Source organism: Eptatretus burgeri, chromosome 6 (genome assembly GCF_056783735.1).
Source record: "Eptatretus burgeri isolate ZD-2024b chromosome 6, Ebu_testis_v1, whole genome shotgun sequence".
Classification (NCBI taxonomy): domain Eukaryota; kingdom Metazoa; phylum Chordata; class Myxini; order Myxiniformes; family Myxinidae; genus Eptatretus; species Eptatretus burgeri.
In genome coordinates this window covers 92,369,275-92,387,228 of record NC_140966.1, presented here as the reverse complement: position 1 = coordinate 92,387,228, position 17,954 = coordinate 92,369,275, and the positions used below count along the sequence as shown (strand labels likewise).

The 17,954-nt window shown below is 41.6% G+C and overlaps 1 protein-coding gene across 8 annotated transcripts in view; it reads left to right on the top strand.

Annotated features, from left to right (window-relative positions):
• LOC147025338 (carnitine O-palmitoyltransferase 2, mitochondrial-like) overlaps positions 1–17,954 on the top strand; it is a 138,984-nt gene that overhangs the window by 107,637 nt on the left and 13,393 nt on the right. Inside the window, exon 11 of one of the 8 annotated variants that reach the window (XM_085886220.1) lies at positions 14,215–16,374. The exons of the other annotated variants lie outside the window; for them this stretch is intronic. Within the exon in view, the coding sequence (XP_085742346.1) occupies positions 14,215–14,225 (11 nt within the window). The 3' untranslated portion in view covers positions 14,226–16,374. Of the gene's footprint in view, positions 1–14,214; positions 16,375–17,954 lie in introns of those variants that run through there. 8 annotated transcript variants of the gene reach the window in all.

Below are 17,954 nucleotides of genomic sequence, written 5' to 3'. Positions count from 1 at the left end.
TTATTTTTATGAGAGTTCCCTTAATAAGCAGAATAAATTCAAACAACAGGCAATTCTATGATACTGAATAATTATTCAAGATTACTTGAAAGGAAAATCTGTTTTGAACACCTTCACTTGGCAGATTGATCATCTTTCAATACAGAAAAGAGATATAAGGTCAATTCAAAAGCAAATATATATATATATATATATATATATATATATATATATATATATATATATATATATATATATATATATATATATATATATATATATATATATATCATTAAAATAGATACATGTTCAAGCACATAGAATTGTAATCATCATGTTGTATTTGAGTAAATTTTCTATAAAAGGTTTACAACAATATATTCACTTTTCAATCAAGTCTAATTGGCAAGATTTTATTACTATTATTATTATTATTATTATTATTTTTATTTTATCACCCTCAAACCCATTATGCTAATTTTGGAGAAATTTGCATCGACACAACCAACATAGAGATAGTTCCTGAGATAGTTATTTTGTTGGTACATGTTATAGATAGGGTCCTTTCCTTGTGTCTAATGAGCTACAAAGGGATATAGTTGTGAGGTATAAGTTAAGTTTTTCCACTCTTTCTCCACATTTTTCTATCTTTTAATTGAAATCCACATTCAAACTACACGCCACCTCATTAGCATCAGGTCAGGTCAGGAATGGAAGCATGTGCCAGAGCAGTGCATCGCTGCATCCACTTTCCGACAGTTCTCCAGGGGCCTCCATATGGCCATTCCCGAGGCAGATGCCTGGCCCATCCCCATCTCCTTGAGATGCCAATCACGCTGCTGCAACCACAAGGTATGTGGTCTGGCCATTGACCTCTTCCACTTATGAGGCTCCCTCGCTGAGAGAATCTAAAGAGCAGTATCAGCGTCAGGAAAATGAGCCACATATCCATACAACAGCAGCTGACACTCATGAACTATGCAGGTAACAAATCGCATTTGAGTCTCTCTTAGCAACCGCTCATTGGACACAAAGTCTGACAAGCAATAGCCAAGGATTCTCCAAAAAGATCTGGTACCAGAGGAATTAAGTCTCCTTTTCAGATCCCTGGTCAGAGTGCAAGTTTCACATCAATAGAGCAAGAATGGAACCACCAAGGAACTGAATACTCAGACTTTCATCCTCCTGCACAGGTACTGGCGGCACCACACCCAATGATCTAGTGAATCATTGACTCCCCAGGCCCTACCCAGACATCTATTGACCTCTGGCTCAAAGCCCCCACCTTCTGCTTTAACTGCAGTACACTGAGGGATGGGCTTGGAGGAATGTCATGCACAAATTCCCATGGAAGCAGGACAAGAATCACTTGACCACAGGTGATGCTCTACCCCCTGAAAAATTCCTCGCACATAAGCCTCCTTGTCCACCCTCAGTGCACATACGGTTTTATGCCTGAACTCCCTGAACAGGTCAGCTCTGCCATTAAGCCTGGCCTTATGAGTAGTATAGGAAAGGGGTGTTCTGAGCCACCTTGTGCTGGGATGGTTCCAGAGCTCTGTGAATGCTTCCAGACCCTTAACTTTAGAGAGGAATATAGACATCTTGAGGCCATCGTGGTCTGGCTTGTACCACCGAGATTTTCATTTTGACATTGCTATACTCCTTAGGATGCCCCAGCATCTTGTGACAATAGAATCCTGACTTGTACCACCAAGATTTTCATTTAGACATTGGTATGCTCCTTTGTATACCCAAGCATCTTGCGACAATAGAAGTCTGACTTGTACCACCAAAAATTCAATTTGACCTATCTGAGTTAGTAACATATCACAGCAGCAATGGAAGAGCATAGTGCAGAAGCAATGGAAGATTTTTCAAGTGAAACCTTCAATGGCCAAAGAACGAAGACTTCAACCACCAGAGAGGCACCTTTAGCGAAGCGCAACAGCCAACCAATTGGCGAGAACTGCCCCGAGTAGTATACAGGATCAGGGAGAAGGAAACTATTGAGACATGTATCGGGCCTAGCATGATCTTCATTCTTGAGAACCAGGAGAGGTTGCATGCCCGAGTATGGACGCCCCAACACCTATGAGAGGAGCTGCTAAGGGTTCTGGGGGCCAACTTCATCAATAACAAAGGGCTAGGACCCAGCAAAAAAGATGCAAGTCGCTGCTACCACAGCCAGCTTCCATCTCTTGGAGCTTTGCAAAAAGCAAAGCAAAAAGTAGTATCTGGCACAGTTGAACATGAATCATATGTATCTTGTTCTACCAAAAGGGGTTCTGGCTCTGAAACCCATCCCCTGCCTTTTAGAGAGAAGTGATACACGAATACTATATCTAAGCCAACGATGCATGAAAAGCTGAACAACCAAGTCATGTACGAAGTACGCCAAGGGATTAGGGAATGCCAGAATAAGAAAAGGAACCTTCTTCACGCCTTACAGGCGGGAGACACTGAAATCACGAAGGTCAAAAACAGGTGTCCCCACCCCAGATGGGGTGCACAGTGGGTCACCATGGAGGATTCAACGTGGGTCGCCAAGAGGGCGCCGTGGGAATACTGCATGGAATGCGGACATATACATCTTGTTTAGGAAGCAGGACGATGGCATTCCCTGGATTAATCTGCTTCTTATCGAGAAGGCCGGCAAGTTTTAATTGTTTTCACAATGACATATATCTGGATTTTCACGATGAGACATATCTGGAGTGGTGTTCAAAATTTCATCCATTTCACTATCAGACATATTGGCAGTGGCACTCAAAATTTCATCCATTTCGTCATGCAAACTTTTGAAGCTATCGTATGAATGTAGCCTCACAGCATCCTCATAAAACAAATCTCTAGCAGGATAATTGGATGTCTCCTTATTGCACTCCATTACAAACGATGGTGAACTCTTGCAATCCGTTGCAGTATTTACTATGCAAATTTGTTTTCCCATGACATGGACTTCTTGCAGTAAATTACTGACAAAATACCACCGAGGATTCCATTTAGTCATTGGCAAACTCCTTCGTGTGCCCATGAAACATGGTTACCATGGAAGAGTACATCGAACAATTGCTTGCAGAGATGCAGATACAGGAGCCTCCCCAGGGTACTGCAGAGAGCATTTTGGATGAGCCCATTCCAGAAGCAGTGAAAAAGCACCTGCTGAAACCATTGCTTTCAAATAAATACCGACCTTCTTCCCCACCTCGAAAGAGGAAGTAGAGAAAACGGAAGGCCATAATGGAGGAGTTTGATCCCAACCCTCCTCAAAAAAATCAGATCAGTCAGGAAATACCAGAAGGGACTTCTTGGCCTGTTCAAGGTAGATGGTCTCTCATTCAAATACATTGAACAATCACTTGCAGAAATACAGATAGAGGAGCCTCTCCGGGGTGTTGTACAGAATATTTTGGATGAGTTCATTCTGGAAGCAGTGAAAAAGCACCTGCTTAAACCATTGCTTTCAATGGAATACCGACCTTCTGCTCCACCTCGAAAGAGGAAGGAGAGAAAGCAGAAGGCCATTCTGGGAAAGTTTGATCGAATACTTCCCCAGAAAACCCAGACAGTAGATAGCTACCAAAAATGACATTCGCGATCTGTTCAAACACGAGGAACAAAAAGGTGACCTCACATTGGAAAAGACCCCTGGGCCGTTGGACATTGTCTGCGAGGGTGGCAGATGGATGTTCCAAAGTTTCACCGACTTGAGGCTGACCGTAAATCCTTCCTGGAAGGTGTGTGCCTCCAGTTTCACCAGAAACTGTTGGAAGAGATCCTCACTTTGAAGGGGGTTAAATTCCAGCTTGCTTCAAAGGTTCTGTTCCGGAAGGGAAAGATTGACAAGGAGGGAAGGAGTGGGTGTATATGCCTTCATTGCTCTGGCACAAGCAGGAGGCTGTCTTACAGGCCCACAAGATCAACTGTGCACCTGACACGGCTTTCCGAAACATCCTGGAAACCCTTGAAAGGTGGAACAGTTTCAGCTTTGGCTGGGAGGTTGACAGAGTGGAACTTCGGTGGCTGGACATCGCTCACTACCAGCCTCTGAGGGGCAGCTCGTATATCCGACTGCCAGCTGCTCTCAGAATCAAGAAAGCAGTGGTCAATATGAAGAACAAGGATTACCATTGTCTCAGGTAGGCCTTCTGGTCAGCTCTGTTCCCAGTGGACTATGGGGAACATGCATACAGACCCACCAAGTACCCCACCGAGGACAGCCTCAACTTCATGGGGGTTGATGCTCCTACACCTCTATCACAGATCAAACAGGTAAAAAGGCAGAATAACCTGGCTCTGAATGTATTTGGGTGGGACAAGGGGATGATTGTCCACAGGCTTAGCAAGCAACATGAAGACATCTCCAGAATCAACCTTCTGCTAATTGAGGAGGATGGTAAGTCACACAATATCTGGGTTAAAGACCTGAACCATCTGCTCTATGACCAGAGCAAGCATAGGGAGCAAAATCACTTCTGTGAGAGGTGCCTACATGGGTACTCTCGCGAGGAGCTGCTGGAGGCGCATATACCAGAATATAAGGGCACAGGGCAAACCGCTATGAGGGTAGAGATGCCAGAGGAGGGGAAAAACATAATCTCCTTTCAGAACTGGCACAAGCAGCATCCAGCTCCCTACATCATTTATGTTGACCTTGAGGCCCTTACCACCAAGATCGATGGGCCAGAGCTCAACGCCGACCAGACAACACAGTGAAGACGCAACAGCATGAGACTTGTGGCTACGGCTACATCGTGGTAAAGTGTGATATTCAAACAGAGCCTCCATTGGTCTACCAGGGTCCAAATGCAGTGGAACACTTCCTCAATGCTATTCAGGAGGGGAGACACATTTAGGATATCCCAAGTAACCCTGAACTTCTGAGAATGACACCCCATGACTGGCAGATATACAACACCAGCATCAACTGCCACATATGTGATAAGCCTCTGATAGTTACAGGGGCGGGGGGACTAAACTGTCCTCGACCACTGCCATATCACTGGAAAGTTTCGTGGGGCAGCCCAACAAATTGCCACCTCATGCTGAGGATAAACCTGAAAAAAGTAATCATCCCTGCGTTCTTCCATAACCTGAGGGGTTATGACTCACATCTTCTGATGCAGGCTATCAGCAAGGGGGAAGGTACCATCACCTGTATCCCAAACAACATGGAAAAGTTCATTTCATTCACTCTCAAACGTGTTAGTAAGGAGGGGGCTCAAGTAGGTGAAGAAACTAAGAGCTCTTCATTTGAATTCCAGTTCATTGACAGTCCCATTTCCTCCTGGTTTCTCTAAACAAGCTCACATCAGCCAACCGACCTAAGGATTTTCACATCACAGCCGCATATGAGTCTGACGAGCATAATCGGCAACTACTGCTGAGGGAAGGTGCATACCCCAATGAGCATATGGACTCCTGGGAGAGATTCACAGATCCACTACCACCCCAGGAGGCCTTCTACAGTAAGCTCAGCGATGAGAACATCAGCAAAGAGGATTCACCCATGGCCAAAAGGTTTGTACCACTTTGGGTGTAAAGACATGGGAGACATGACCTCTACCTCCATACAGATATGCTCATTCTGACTGATGTCTTTGAGACCTTCAGAAAGACCTGCAAGTTGCAATGTGGTCTAGACTCTGCCCACTACTACACAAGTCCTGGTCTGAGCTGGAACGCACTCCTGAAGTAAACTGGCATCGAGCTCAAACTTCTCACCGATTACGACCTGCACCTCTTCATCGAGAAGCGTCTGTGCAGTGGCATCTCCACGGTATAAAAACGCCATGCAAAGACAAACAACCCACATGTTGATGGGTACGACTCAAACAAACCTAATGGCCATCTCTCCTACCTCAACACCAACAACCTATACGGCTGAGCCATGTGCCAGCCACTGCCAACAGGCAGATTTGAGTGAGTAGAGGACTACGGGAAGCTTCCTGGGAGCATTGCAGATCACCCAACAGACACCCCCATGGGCTACATCTCAGAAGTGGACCTAAAATATCCTGAGGAGTTACAGGACAAGCGAAATTCCTATCCGCTGGCACCAGAGCACATGACAGTTCAAAATAAGTGGATGTCGGAGTACCTGCAAGAATTAAGGGGGATGTCAGTCAAAGTAATAAAGCTGGTGCCTCACCTCTTCAACAAGATCAAGTATGTGCTGTGCTACCACAACCTTCAGCTCTATTTCTCCCTGGTTATGAGGCTTAAAAAGGTCCATCGAGCTCTGCAGTTCAACCAGAGCCCCTGGATGGAGCCCAACATTAGAATGAACACAGAGCTTCGCAAGTAGGCCGCCATTGACTTTGAAAAGGATCTCTACAAGCTCATGAACAATTATGTCTTCGGCAAGATGATGGAAAACTTGTGCAAGTGTGTAGATATTAAGCTGGTCCGTGCCCACGAGGAGGACAAGCTATGGCACCTAATCTCATTCCCAAAATTTTCACGGCAGAAGATATTCAATGACGACCTTGCTGCTCTTCACATGAATAAGAGCAGACTGGTGCTCAGTCGACCTGTCTATGTGGGTATTAGCATCCTGGACCTGTTCAGGCATCTCATGTATGATTTTTACTACAACCACCTTTTGACCCAGTATGGAGACCGCTTTCAGCTGTTATACTCATACACAGACTCGCTCTTCCTTGCGATCCAGACAGGATGTATACGCAGACATGGTCGCACACGCAGAGCTCTATGACACGACCAACTAACAAAAAATCCACCCACTCCACAGTGTTAAAAACAAGAAGTTGCTTGGCAAAATGAAGGACGAGTGTGCCAGCTGCCCCATCGCTGAGTACATGGGGCTTCACCCTGAGATGTATTCCATCCTCGAGGCCAGTTGGAAGGGCATCCAGAAGGCTAAGGGTGTGAAGAAGTGTGTTGTAAAGAAGCACCTTCACCATGAGCAGTTCAAAGAGGTTCTCTTTGACAGGAAAACCTTCAGGCATGGTATGGATATGCTAAGAAGTGATCTATACCAGATCTATGGTATATGGGAAAACAAGGTGTCTTTATCCCCCCTTTGACTCCAAGTGCTGGATAGCAAAAAATGGTGTTGCCATGCTTGCATACAGGCACAAAGACATCCCTGGCCTCTTTTGATGACCATATAGATGAGCTCCTTCGCAAAAAAATCAAAAATCAGAAGGTGACAAGTCTGAAGATGGCAATGATTCAGGAGCGGTATTTGACAATGTAGATTGTTTCAGAAGTCAAAGATTAGACAATGTGATAATTTTTGACCAAGTTATAATTAAAAATATTGTCATCCGAGCTCTCAAAGTTTGGGCGGTTGTATGATTTTTATGTCAAAACTCGCAATTTTCCAAGTTTTTGACCTTGTGACGAAAATAAAAAAATCGGACGACGAGTTTTAGATAATTCATTTTGCTATTCAAATACCGAAGAACGCATTCCATTCAGTCAATTCCCAAGGAGAAGATAGATTTTTAATGCGACTACCCCCTAAAAATGGCTATTTTTGGGGCGTGGCTCCGCCCACAATGGGCGTAGCATGCCCTCATCCAGGAAAACACAATTAGACATTGATATCGAACACATAACCAAGTTTCATCAAGATCGGATCAAAGTCCACAGAGTTATGCTCTGGACAGACAGACACACAGAGAGACAGACACACAGACATAACGAATATAGTGCTCACTCTGGCTGGCGCTCGTGAACCAATATTATATTTCAACTAAAATACAAATGGAGTTTTCACCCATCTGGGAAAGCAAGACACGATTTAGCAACGATGAAAATATCCCAAATTCACTTGTCAGATCGTCGGCTCAAGTGGATGTGGGAAAACGTATTTGCTTTTAAAAATGCTCCTCACTCCCAGCTTCTTAAGTTACGACAATTAAATAATTTTCACAAAGTCAAGCTTTCGACCCGAATATCAACTGCTCTCACAAGGTTTCAACGCAGGTCTTCAAAAATAAGACATCATCAGTTTGTTCAAACTTCAAAACAAGTGAAATGATTATAACATCAAAGATTTCATATAGCTATTTTGCCAAACCCAAAAGAAAAAGAAATCAAACCCTCTAGTATCTTGCATTCTTAGCGATAACATGGATGACATACCCTCACCACAAAATTTGGACAAATCACAAAAGAACCTTATTAAATTTGATTGTGTAAATGAAAAAAAAAACGGTAATGGATAGCTACTATACCAGAGGGAGGCATTCCTCTTGTAATTGTACTTATCTATCACAGTCGTCCTTTCAACTTCCGTGTCTCTCGATAATAAATAATGGAAATACCTTCATACTCTTCAAGCTAAACTCAAGAGATACACAGGATTTTTGAAGAGATAACTGTTCAACAGCATGTAGTAAAAGCAAATTTGAAGAGTTCATGAAGCACACGAAGAGCAAATAAAATTATCTCGTTTTAAAGAAGGTAAGATGCTTTATGATATTTCCCAATAAATAGATGGATGCACAATGAGATTTAAGGAACATCAAAGGTGGTTTTCAAAGTATCTCAACAATAACAAGACATCCGGAGAAACCGGAGGCAAAAAACTAATGGGTGAAGAAGCATTTGAAAGAAAACAAGGGAAATATTTTAAACCACTTCTGAAAGCCTCTCAAGTAAAAAAATGGTAGAAATGGGGATTTCCACAATTTCTTCAATGGAATACACCCCTAAAAAACTTCATATGATAAAAGATTTTGGTGAAATGAGGGAGCAAGAACTAGAAGGAAGAGGAGAAGTATAATATGATGAGGGATTATTCCAACAACTGGAGGAGGCAAATCAACCTCCCAATTATGTTGTGAGAGCTCTTCAAAACAATGAATATTCAGCGAATTCAAAAACCATAGTGGGTCTCATTCCAACAGAAGAACCAGCAATATTCTATCTTGTCAAACAGAAGGTATTGATATTCAATCATAAATTTGCATTCCAAAGCTCTGCGCAATCAAATGTTAAATTAACTGCAAGATTAATGTTTCTTCTAACAAAAGATGGATATCACGATTCAAATTATTTTGATGAACCGTTGATTTTGAAAAATGAGGATGCCGGAGTATATAGTGATTTACTGGACTCAATTGACTGGGGTTTATGTTGCTGGGAGAACAAAGAAGAATGAGAGGAAAATATATTATTGATTGGCTTAGGTTCAGGTGCTAGCTTTCTTCCAAACAACTCAGCAGAGCTAGTTAATAGACTGCTATTACTATTAGGAAGTAAGAAGACTGGAAACAATTGCTTTAAAGAGGCTTCAGCCATCTTAGACCAGTTGATGAAAATGAAAGTAATTAATAAAGGCCAATACAAAGATATGTTATCCTATTTTGAACGAGAAGCACAATTTTAAGCTTAAACTTCACAACTCGAGATCACACGGCTTCGTTCCCATACCCACTACAACTTGACCTGACAAAATAATACGAACCTCACCATTATCAATGGAAAGTTATAGTAAACTGTTCAATATCACAGAGAAAAACTAGAGGGGGAGCACTCGGGAGAGTGCAAAACCTCCGCCGCCAATATTGCTGGGTCACTCAAGTGAACCTTATATCTTATTCATTAAATATGATATCAACAGTGCTGAGAGTTATAGTTCTTTTCTCCAACATTTTGGGGGGAGGGGGTTGGAAATCACTTAATACATGTAAAAATGCAAAAAAAAAAAATCGAAATTTTGTTGAAAAAAAAGTTGGAAAATTTTTTTTTTCTCTAACAATTTTTTTTTGGGGGGGGGGTTGGAAATCACTTAAAACATGTAAAATGCAAAAAAAAAAATTCTCAAAATTTTTTTTTGGGGGGTGGGGGGGGGTTGGAAATCACTTAAAATAATTATGTAGAAATGCAAAAAAAAAAAATTCTCAATTTTTTTGGGGGCGTAACAATTTTTTTTGGGGGGGGTTGGAAATCACTTAAAACATGTATAAATGCAAAAAAAAATTCTCAATTTTTTTTGGGGGGGGGTAACAATTTTTTTGGGGGGGTTGGAAATCACTTAAAACATGTAGAAATGCAAAAAAAAAAAATTTCTCTAACAATTTTTTTTTGGGGGGGGGGGGGGACCAAGTCCAAAATTTAATGGCATGATCCTTTGACCATACCTAACCCCCCCCCCCCCACCAAGTTTCGTCAAAATCCGTCAAGGAGTTTTTCCGTAATACTGTTAGCAAACAAACAAACAAACAGAAAGGGGTGAAAACAGTAACCTACATCCATCTTCGAAGATAGTGGAGGTTAATAACTAGTTCAGTTATAATCCGGGAAGCAGGTATAAAACAATAACAACTCCACCCGGAGCATATGAGTTTTCTCATATCTTCTGAAATTGTGTATCTTATGAAAAAGACAAGGGGATGACTCAAGAGATATTACCATAGGAGTCCAAAAGCGGACTTCAAAATCAAGCATTCAGTTGAAAAACAATTACAAAGTTGATCTCATTTGAAAATTCATTTCGAGAATTATTGGGTTTCTCCTCAAAAAAGATTGACACGAACAGGCTTTATTACAGCAATGATACTATCCAAATATATTCAGGTGCAACTTCTGTGTTGATTCACTGTGATTTGGTTGATGGGGGTTTATAATGACAGTAAAAGAACAAATGTAATATTCTCCTTCAGTGCATACTCAACCCCTATTGGATATAAATTCAACATGGATCCCAAAAAATCTTGTTTATCTGCCTGTATCAGTTAAAACCATCTACAGAGTCAATTTTAGAATCACCAACCAAAGTAATCACCTGGTTTCTTTCAATGGAGAAATTATATCCACCAGAATTCACTTACGAGAAGTTCCTTATTTGCGAAGCAATTAAGCAAATTTTTGTATGTGGTATTATATAATGCCTACTGTGAGGAAGCATGAGTTGAAGAAATATATTAAAATTACTGAAGGACAGGGAATATATCTTAACCCATACAGTTCTTCGAAAAATCCCCAGGGTAAAGTTGTTTATCTTGGTAGAGGATACTACAAACCTAAAAATACCCAGTGTTGGAGAACAATTTTGAAGTGGAGATGGAATAATGAATACTCTAATGGACATTGGTTCAACAATTCTTAAACATAAGGACCTCATAGGTTCGACTGCTTCTGCTGTGGGAAATGTTGCAAGTGCTATAAAGAGTGTGAAAGCTGCTCAGAAGAAATCTCGTAAATTACAGGCTATCAAAGACATAAAGAAAGGTAAAACTCAACTATCCCCACAATAAAAACAAAAAATTATCCACATATTGGGGTCAGGATTTCAAACGTTTGAGCGTGAAAAATATTTGCTACTAAATAGGCACAAGTATTGAAGCGATTGATAGTATCTACAATTTGGATGATACCATCATATTTGCAAACTCTACCAAAAAGGAAGACAACTTCAAGGTAAATGCCATCACAGAAACAGACTGGAAGACAAATGGAATAAAAATTTTTGAAATAAATAATCAACAAACTCACTTGAATCGAGCCGATCGTTTCTTGTTGTGTAAATTTACATTTACTAAGGCTATGCAAAATACAAACACCACACTAGTAATTGATTTCTTCTGGGAAATGTTTGACAGTGTTCGTTTGTATATTGGAACGCAAGACGTTGAAGTGGGTGATTATGTCTCTGCCACATCAGAAATTATGAAATTTACACTATATTAGTTTAGGGAAAGAATGGGTAAGGGGGTCTGTTGAAAGTTGTATCCCTGATATGTCTACGGGAAAAAACACTGACCCGGGCTAAAATCAATGAAGGTCAATGTTTAATGATGATAAAAAAACAGAATAGTTTTACCATCGCAGTTCCTCTTTTGGGGATATTTGGATTCTGTGATTATGATAAAGTTCTGTATGGACTTAAAATTAGATTTCAACTACAGATAAATATCAATGAAAAAAAGAGTGCTTTTTGATGTTGCTAATGCTTTTGTTGATAATAAGTTTGTTATAAATGAGATGTGTTGGTATATCAGTGAATACACTCCTAATCTGAAAACGGAGGAGATGTTGAAAGGAAGACTTAGCACAAAGAAGCCACTGAATGTATCATACCTGAAAAGGAGATGCCAACACTTTAAACTGAACCAAACCACCTATACTTGGAATTTGGGTGTTCTGGAAGGAAAGCCACAATACTTATGGCTCATATTTAAGGAACCAGATGGAGATACCACTACTGATAAGAACAACGCGTTGACTACAAATGCTAAGTTGAAACAACTTCGAGTTTCTCTGGATGGAACATTTTAACCACGAGATAGATTGGAAATTGATTGGGATAAAAATGCTAATGCGGAAGCCTACCAGGCATATAAAAGGTGTGTGCAAGTAATGGAAATAAAGAGCCCATTTTAGATATATTTGCGTTTAAAAAGCTTTATACTATCTTTGCGATTGACCTGAGTTTTCAAAAGGAAACTATAAATTCCAATAGGGTAGATACTTCCTTGTACATTGAAAGGGGAGAGAGTGAAGAAGTTGATACATATTGTTTGCTTTTCAAAGAAACTGAGATGGTGATTTATGCAGAGAATGGCGCAATGGTCAATATTACTTCATTCTTTGTTGGCAATTTAATAAGATGAGAAGTGGCAAAGTAACAATGAGAGTCTATGTTAATCAAAGCAACTTCAAAAAAATAAAATTATGCATTCAAAATCTAAAACCTTGTTCTATCAATGTTAATGCAATTCAAAGAAAAGGGGCTGTAAGAATTGATGTTTTATTCATGAGATAACAAGTGAAAACCTTATATGACACTGGTTGGCTGCGAGAAAAATAACAAAACCTATGTTGAAGAAATATTCCATAAGGAGATGAATGGAGGATTATTTTATCCTTTCCCCTTTTACTGGTGGGTCTTGGTGTGTGGGAGCCTTGACGGGTGGGATTTCATTGGCAGTAAAAACTGCCAATGAAAGGAAGGCTCAAGTACACACTCAAAAAGAACTGGAAAGACATAACAGAGAGATTGAGAAAAATTCCCTTTAGGTAGCGGTGTGGTTGTAGATTTTGCTCACAAGCTTGAAAGCTTTCCAGATAAAGCTAGATTGTTAGTTGGAGATATGCTTTCTTCCATTGTACAAGCTGGTGTTAAATTTACAAAAAGAGGCGATGGATTGTATCTTTCTTATGAATAAGCATGAGTATCAGCGAGTGGTTTAAAGAATTTGGGCAAAATACATCGAATGTCAAACTTCAGAAATATGGTGAAAGGCAAAAAATTGATGTCGTAATCTGTATGAGAGACAAATTATGAAGTTTGCCCAAAGGTACCAAGAATATTATTTTGAATTTAGACGATGGAAGAGGGAATGGTTCTCATTGGGTATGTGTTTTTAATAATAAGGCTGAAAAATATTATTTTGACAGTTATGGTCTTCCACTGTCTGTTGAAGTTAGAAAACTGTTCAGGGAAGGTGCTTATCAAACGTTTCAAACACAAGCCATCGATTCGAAATGTTACAGCCAATTGTTTAAATCTGTGTTATTTTGTCTCAACAACAACGGAGATTTATATGACATCATTTTTAATCTGTCCTAAATATATGGCATATATTTGAAAGGATGGATCTACCTTCGGTTTGTCGCAAGAGATGGATATTGACTTGTCCAATTATTACACAAAAGCACAGGCAGAGTGCCAGAAATATCGTATTACGCAGAATATCGATATGGGGAATTCTTATAAATTAACCGATTACCCAAGTCCTACAGATAACAACGACTTGGTGAGATTAAATGATTTGGCACAAGTCGTCCAAAAGAGAGTAGCACCTTGCGAATATGATATGCCTGATTTAGGGTATAATTGGTCATTTTCAATAAATCTACAAGATCTTGAACAATTGAAACATTCTCAAAAAGAAAACTATTATCCGCTCTGCAGAAGCAATGAGATTTGTGAAAGCACAATTAGCAAACAACTAATAAAATATTTTGATCAGAAAAAAAGTCAATGAAAGCCTCTCTATGGCTTACATTGTTACGGTTGTGGGGGTAGATGGAAGATTTTAATAGGGAATTTAGCATTGTGTATAGTTGCTTGGTCCTTGGACGACTAGAAAGCAACTCGATGTAACTAATTTATGGAATTTATGAGCTTAAGTGTTACGTGTCACCATACAAGGGGTGATGCGGTGTTAATTAGCTTAAGGAGTAAGAATAAGTTCCCCAATACGTGGTTGCCCTCTATGATTTTTCCCTATGTTATTTTTATATTTCAAGCCAGGCAGTAAAGCTGGGAAATGCGTTGCTGGAACCACAACAAACAGGAGAAGCCCAGCCTTCCCGGGTTTAAAGCGAGCAGGCCATGCCGCAGAGGCGGAGAATATAGAGCACACAGGGGAGAGAGCGTGGAAGAGAGGCTGGCACGTTGCAAGGGGCTTTGGAATACTGCATAGGATGGGAGATCAGTCACACGTGTGGTTTGTGAGGGGTTTCCAACTACTGCATAGGACGAGAGATCGGTCGCATATATGGTTGGTGAGAGGCTTCCGAACGGATAGAAGAGAGATCTGTGTGATCGAGGTCAAGGGCAGGCAGGTTTGTGCATGTGTGGATTGTGGAAGGCTTCCGTCTGGATAAATGGGAGATCAGCAGAGCAACATATGAACGAGAAGCACAATGAGTGAGGAACATATGAGGCAGGTGGCACGTTTGGAAAGAGGAAGGCTGGCACATTTTCAGCCTTGGTGTGGAAAGCTGGTTTTGGATTGACTGGCGTGGGTTTGCCCTGCCGCAAGATAAGTGATGGCACAATTTGAGCGCATGTGCACATGCTGGTGGAAGCGCTCCCCATTCCAAGTTCGACAAGGGCCAGCTCTGGGCCAAGCTGAGTACCAGTATACTTGAAAAGGAGAGTTTTTCTTTTTATGTTGGTCACCCTTTGTCTGTATTTGCATGTGTGTGTGAGTCCTCGACTGTTGGAGTTATTTATTTCATACCATTATTATTATTATTGCTTCCTGGTGAATTGTTGTCTTTGTAAATATTTGTGTATGTTCATTAAATGTGTTTATTTTGAAGAAACTGTATTTGTGTAATTGTCGTGGGTTTGTAGATAAACCCCCTGTGTATCCGTTCCATTCTCTGTACTCCTCCGCGCATCCACCATTGCCCTCACCATACCCTTCGAGCACGTGTTGAAATCTCCGACGATCATCGTGTCCGCCACCTTTTAATGAGGAACCGCTCGGCCGTCTAGGGGCTGTCGAAGTTAACCGCCCGGTACCACAATTTGGGTCGAGGAGTAAACCTGGGCCGGACAATATTATGAATTCAAGAGAAACAGAGTTGTCTGTTGACAAAAAGGGAAGGGTTTACAAACCGCTATGATGATGGGAAGATGGGGTGGTGTTGTGTGTTTTCATCTTAATATTTAATATATTTCTAAAGAATAAAATATATAAAATACAAGGCAGGAAGCGAGGGAACGCTTCAAGAATATTACCATTTTTGTATCCAAGGACACTTGTGAGAAAAAGGCATTCGATATTTTCAGAAATATAATTTACAACATAAGAATGGAACATTCTCAATTAGTAGGTGATTTTACACTGATGTTGCTCAACCTACAGATTCAGATTTAATGAGAATATTAAACAAACAAAAGGTATTAAAATTTGCAAAACATAGAGCTCTTTTAGAAACTGTGAATAAATGTTACTGGCTCCCCATTCTGAAAAAAATAATTACAGATGCAGGAATACCGTCAAATCCTGATGAATATATGTATAATATTCCATGGGGAGATGGTTCAAAGACTAAGAGGGATGTTGATGAGGATGGTGTTGGGGATGAGATAGAAGAAAAGAGCACAAGATATTAAATGCTGCAGAACTTTTTAAAAGGGTAAATAAATTAGACCAAGAACGTTCAAAGGTAGAGAAATCAATTAAAACGAGTGATTTAAGTGAAGGAGAGAAAACTTTGAGAGAAGGAAAGCTGAGTATAGAGTTTGCTTACAAGGTGGAGGCCATAGCTTATGGAGAAGATGCAGATACATCTTCAGCATTTGTTTATCTTAATCCTAAAAAAATGAGAGAAGAAAATTATTAGAATACTTAGTATAGTAAGCCTTAATGGAGGAAAGTATGAAGACACTATTTTGTATTATCCTCTTTTGCAAAGTGAAGATCCAAATGTTAATGTTGAAAGTGAAAAACTTCTTATAACCTGAATGAGTTAAAATAGAATGATTCATTGTGCCAAGTGCAGAAAGAAAACTGAGACCAGAGATATCTCTATTTTAAAAAGTAAAAATAATAGAGTTATACAGTAAGGGATATGTGCGGTGTCTGGAACTCAGGTCAGGTCAGGTATGGGAGCATGTGCCAGAACAGCACGTCGCTGCGTCCACTTTCCGCCGGTACTCCAGGGGCCTCCGTCTGGCCATCCCCCAGGCAGATGCCAGGCCCATCCCCATCTCCTTGAGATGATGGTCAACCTGTTGCAACCATGAGGCACGTGGTCGACCCACTGGCCTCCTCCACTCATGAGACTCCCTCGCTGAGAGAATCTGGTGAGCAGGATCAGAGTCAGGAAAACGAGCCACATGTCCATACAGCCGCAACTGACGCTCACGGACTATGCAGGTAACAAATCTCATCCGAGTCTCTCTCAGCAACCGCTTGTTGGACACAAAATCTGACCAGCGATAGCCAAGGATTCTCCGAAGAGACCTGGTACCAAAGGAATTAAGTCTCCGTCTCAGATCCTTGGTCAGAGTCCAAGTCTCGCACCCATAGAGCAAGACTGGAAGTACCAAGGACCTGAAGACTCGGACTTTCGTCCTCCCGCACAGGTACCGGCAGCGCCACACCCCATGATCCAGTGAATCCATGACTCCCCAGGCCCGACCCAGACGTCTATTGACCTCTGACTCGCAGCCAGCAGAGACATGAATATCACTGCCAAGGTAAGTGAATCTCTCCACGACCTCAACATCCTCACCACAAACAGACACAGACAGGACAGCAGCATCCAAGATGTCACCGAAAGCCTGGATCTTAGTTTTGACCCAAGAAACCCGTAATCCCAACGGCTCCGACTCCTCATTCAGCACCTCGAGGGCTCCCAAGAGGATGTCTAAAGTCTCCGCAAAGATGACTGCATCATCTGCAAAGTCAAGGTCCGAGATCTTGACATTCCCAAATGACGCACCACAACATGATCTCTCCGACATCCTCCCTAGAATCCAGTCCATACAAGTGCTGAAAAGTGTGGGGGCAAGTACACATCCCTGCCGAACTCCAGTAACAACTGGAAATAAGTCAGAGATGGTACCACTACACTTCACAGCACTCTCAGTACCAGAGTAGAGTTCAGACATCACATCGATCAGTTTTGGTGGCACCCCACAAAGACCAAGAATCCTCCAGAGGACATCCCGATTCACTGAATCGAACGTTTTACAGAGATCAACATAGGCTGCAAGCAGCCCCTGCCGAAACTCTCGCCTGCGTTCGGTGAGGACACGAAGTGCAAGGATACGGTCAATCGTTGACCTCTTTGGTGTAAAGCCTGACTGCTCTGGACGCTGGTGCTCAAGCAGATGGTGGCGAACCCTATCGAGAATTATCCGAGCAAAGACCTTGCACGGCACTGAGAGCAGCGTCACCCCTCGGTAGTTGTTGCAGTCTTGGCGATCACCCTTCCCTTTCCAGAGAGGGACAACAAGGCCCCTCTTCCAGTCAGTTGGGATGATGCCTGTGTTCCAGGCAGAGCACAAAACTGCATGCAATGACACGAGTGCAGCATTTCCACCAGCCTTGAGAAGTTCGGCATGGATGCCACAGATCCCTGAAGCTTTGCCCCGTTTCAACTGGTTCACCGCAGCCCGTGTTTCCACAAGCGTAGGTGGACCACAGTTGATTCGAGGGTCAGCAACAGGGATTGTAACACCCTTGACGTCCAACTCGACAGTTGGGGGATCAGCCTGGTACAACCACTCAAAGTAACCGGCC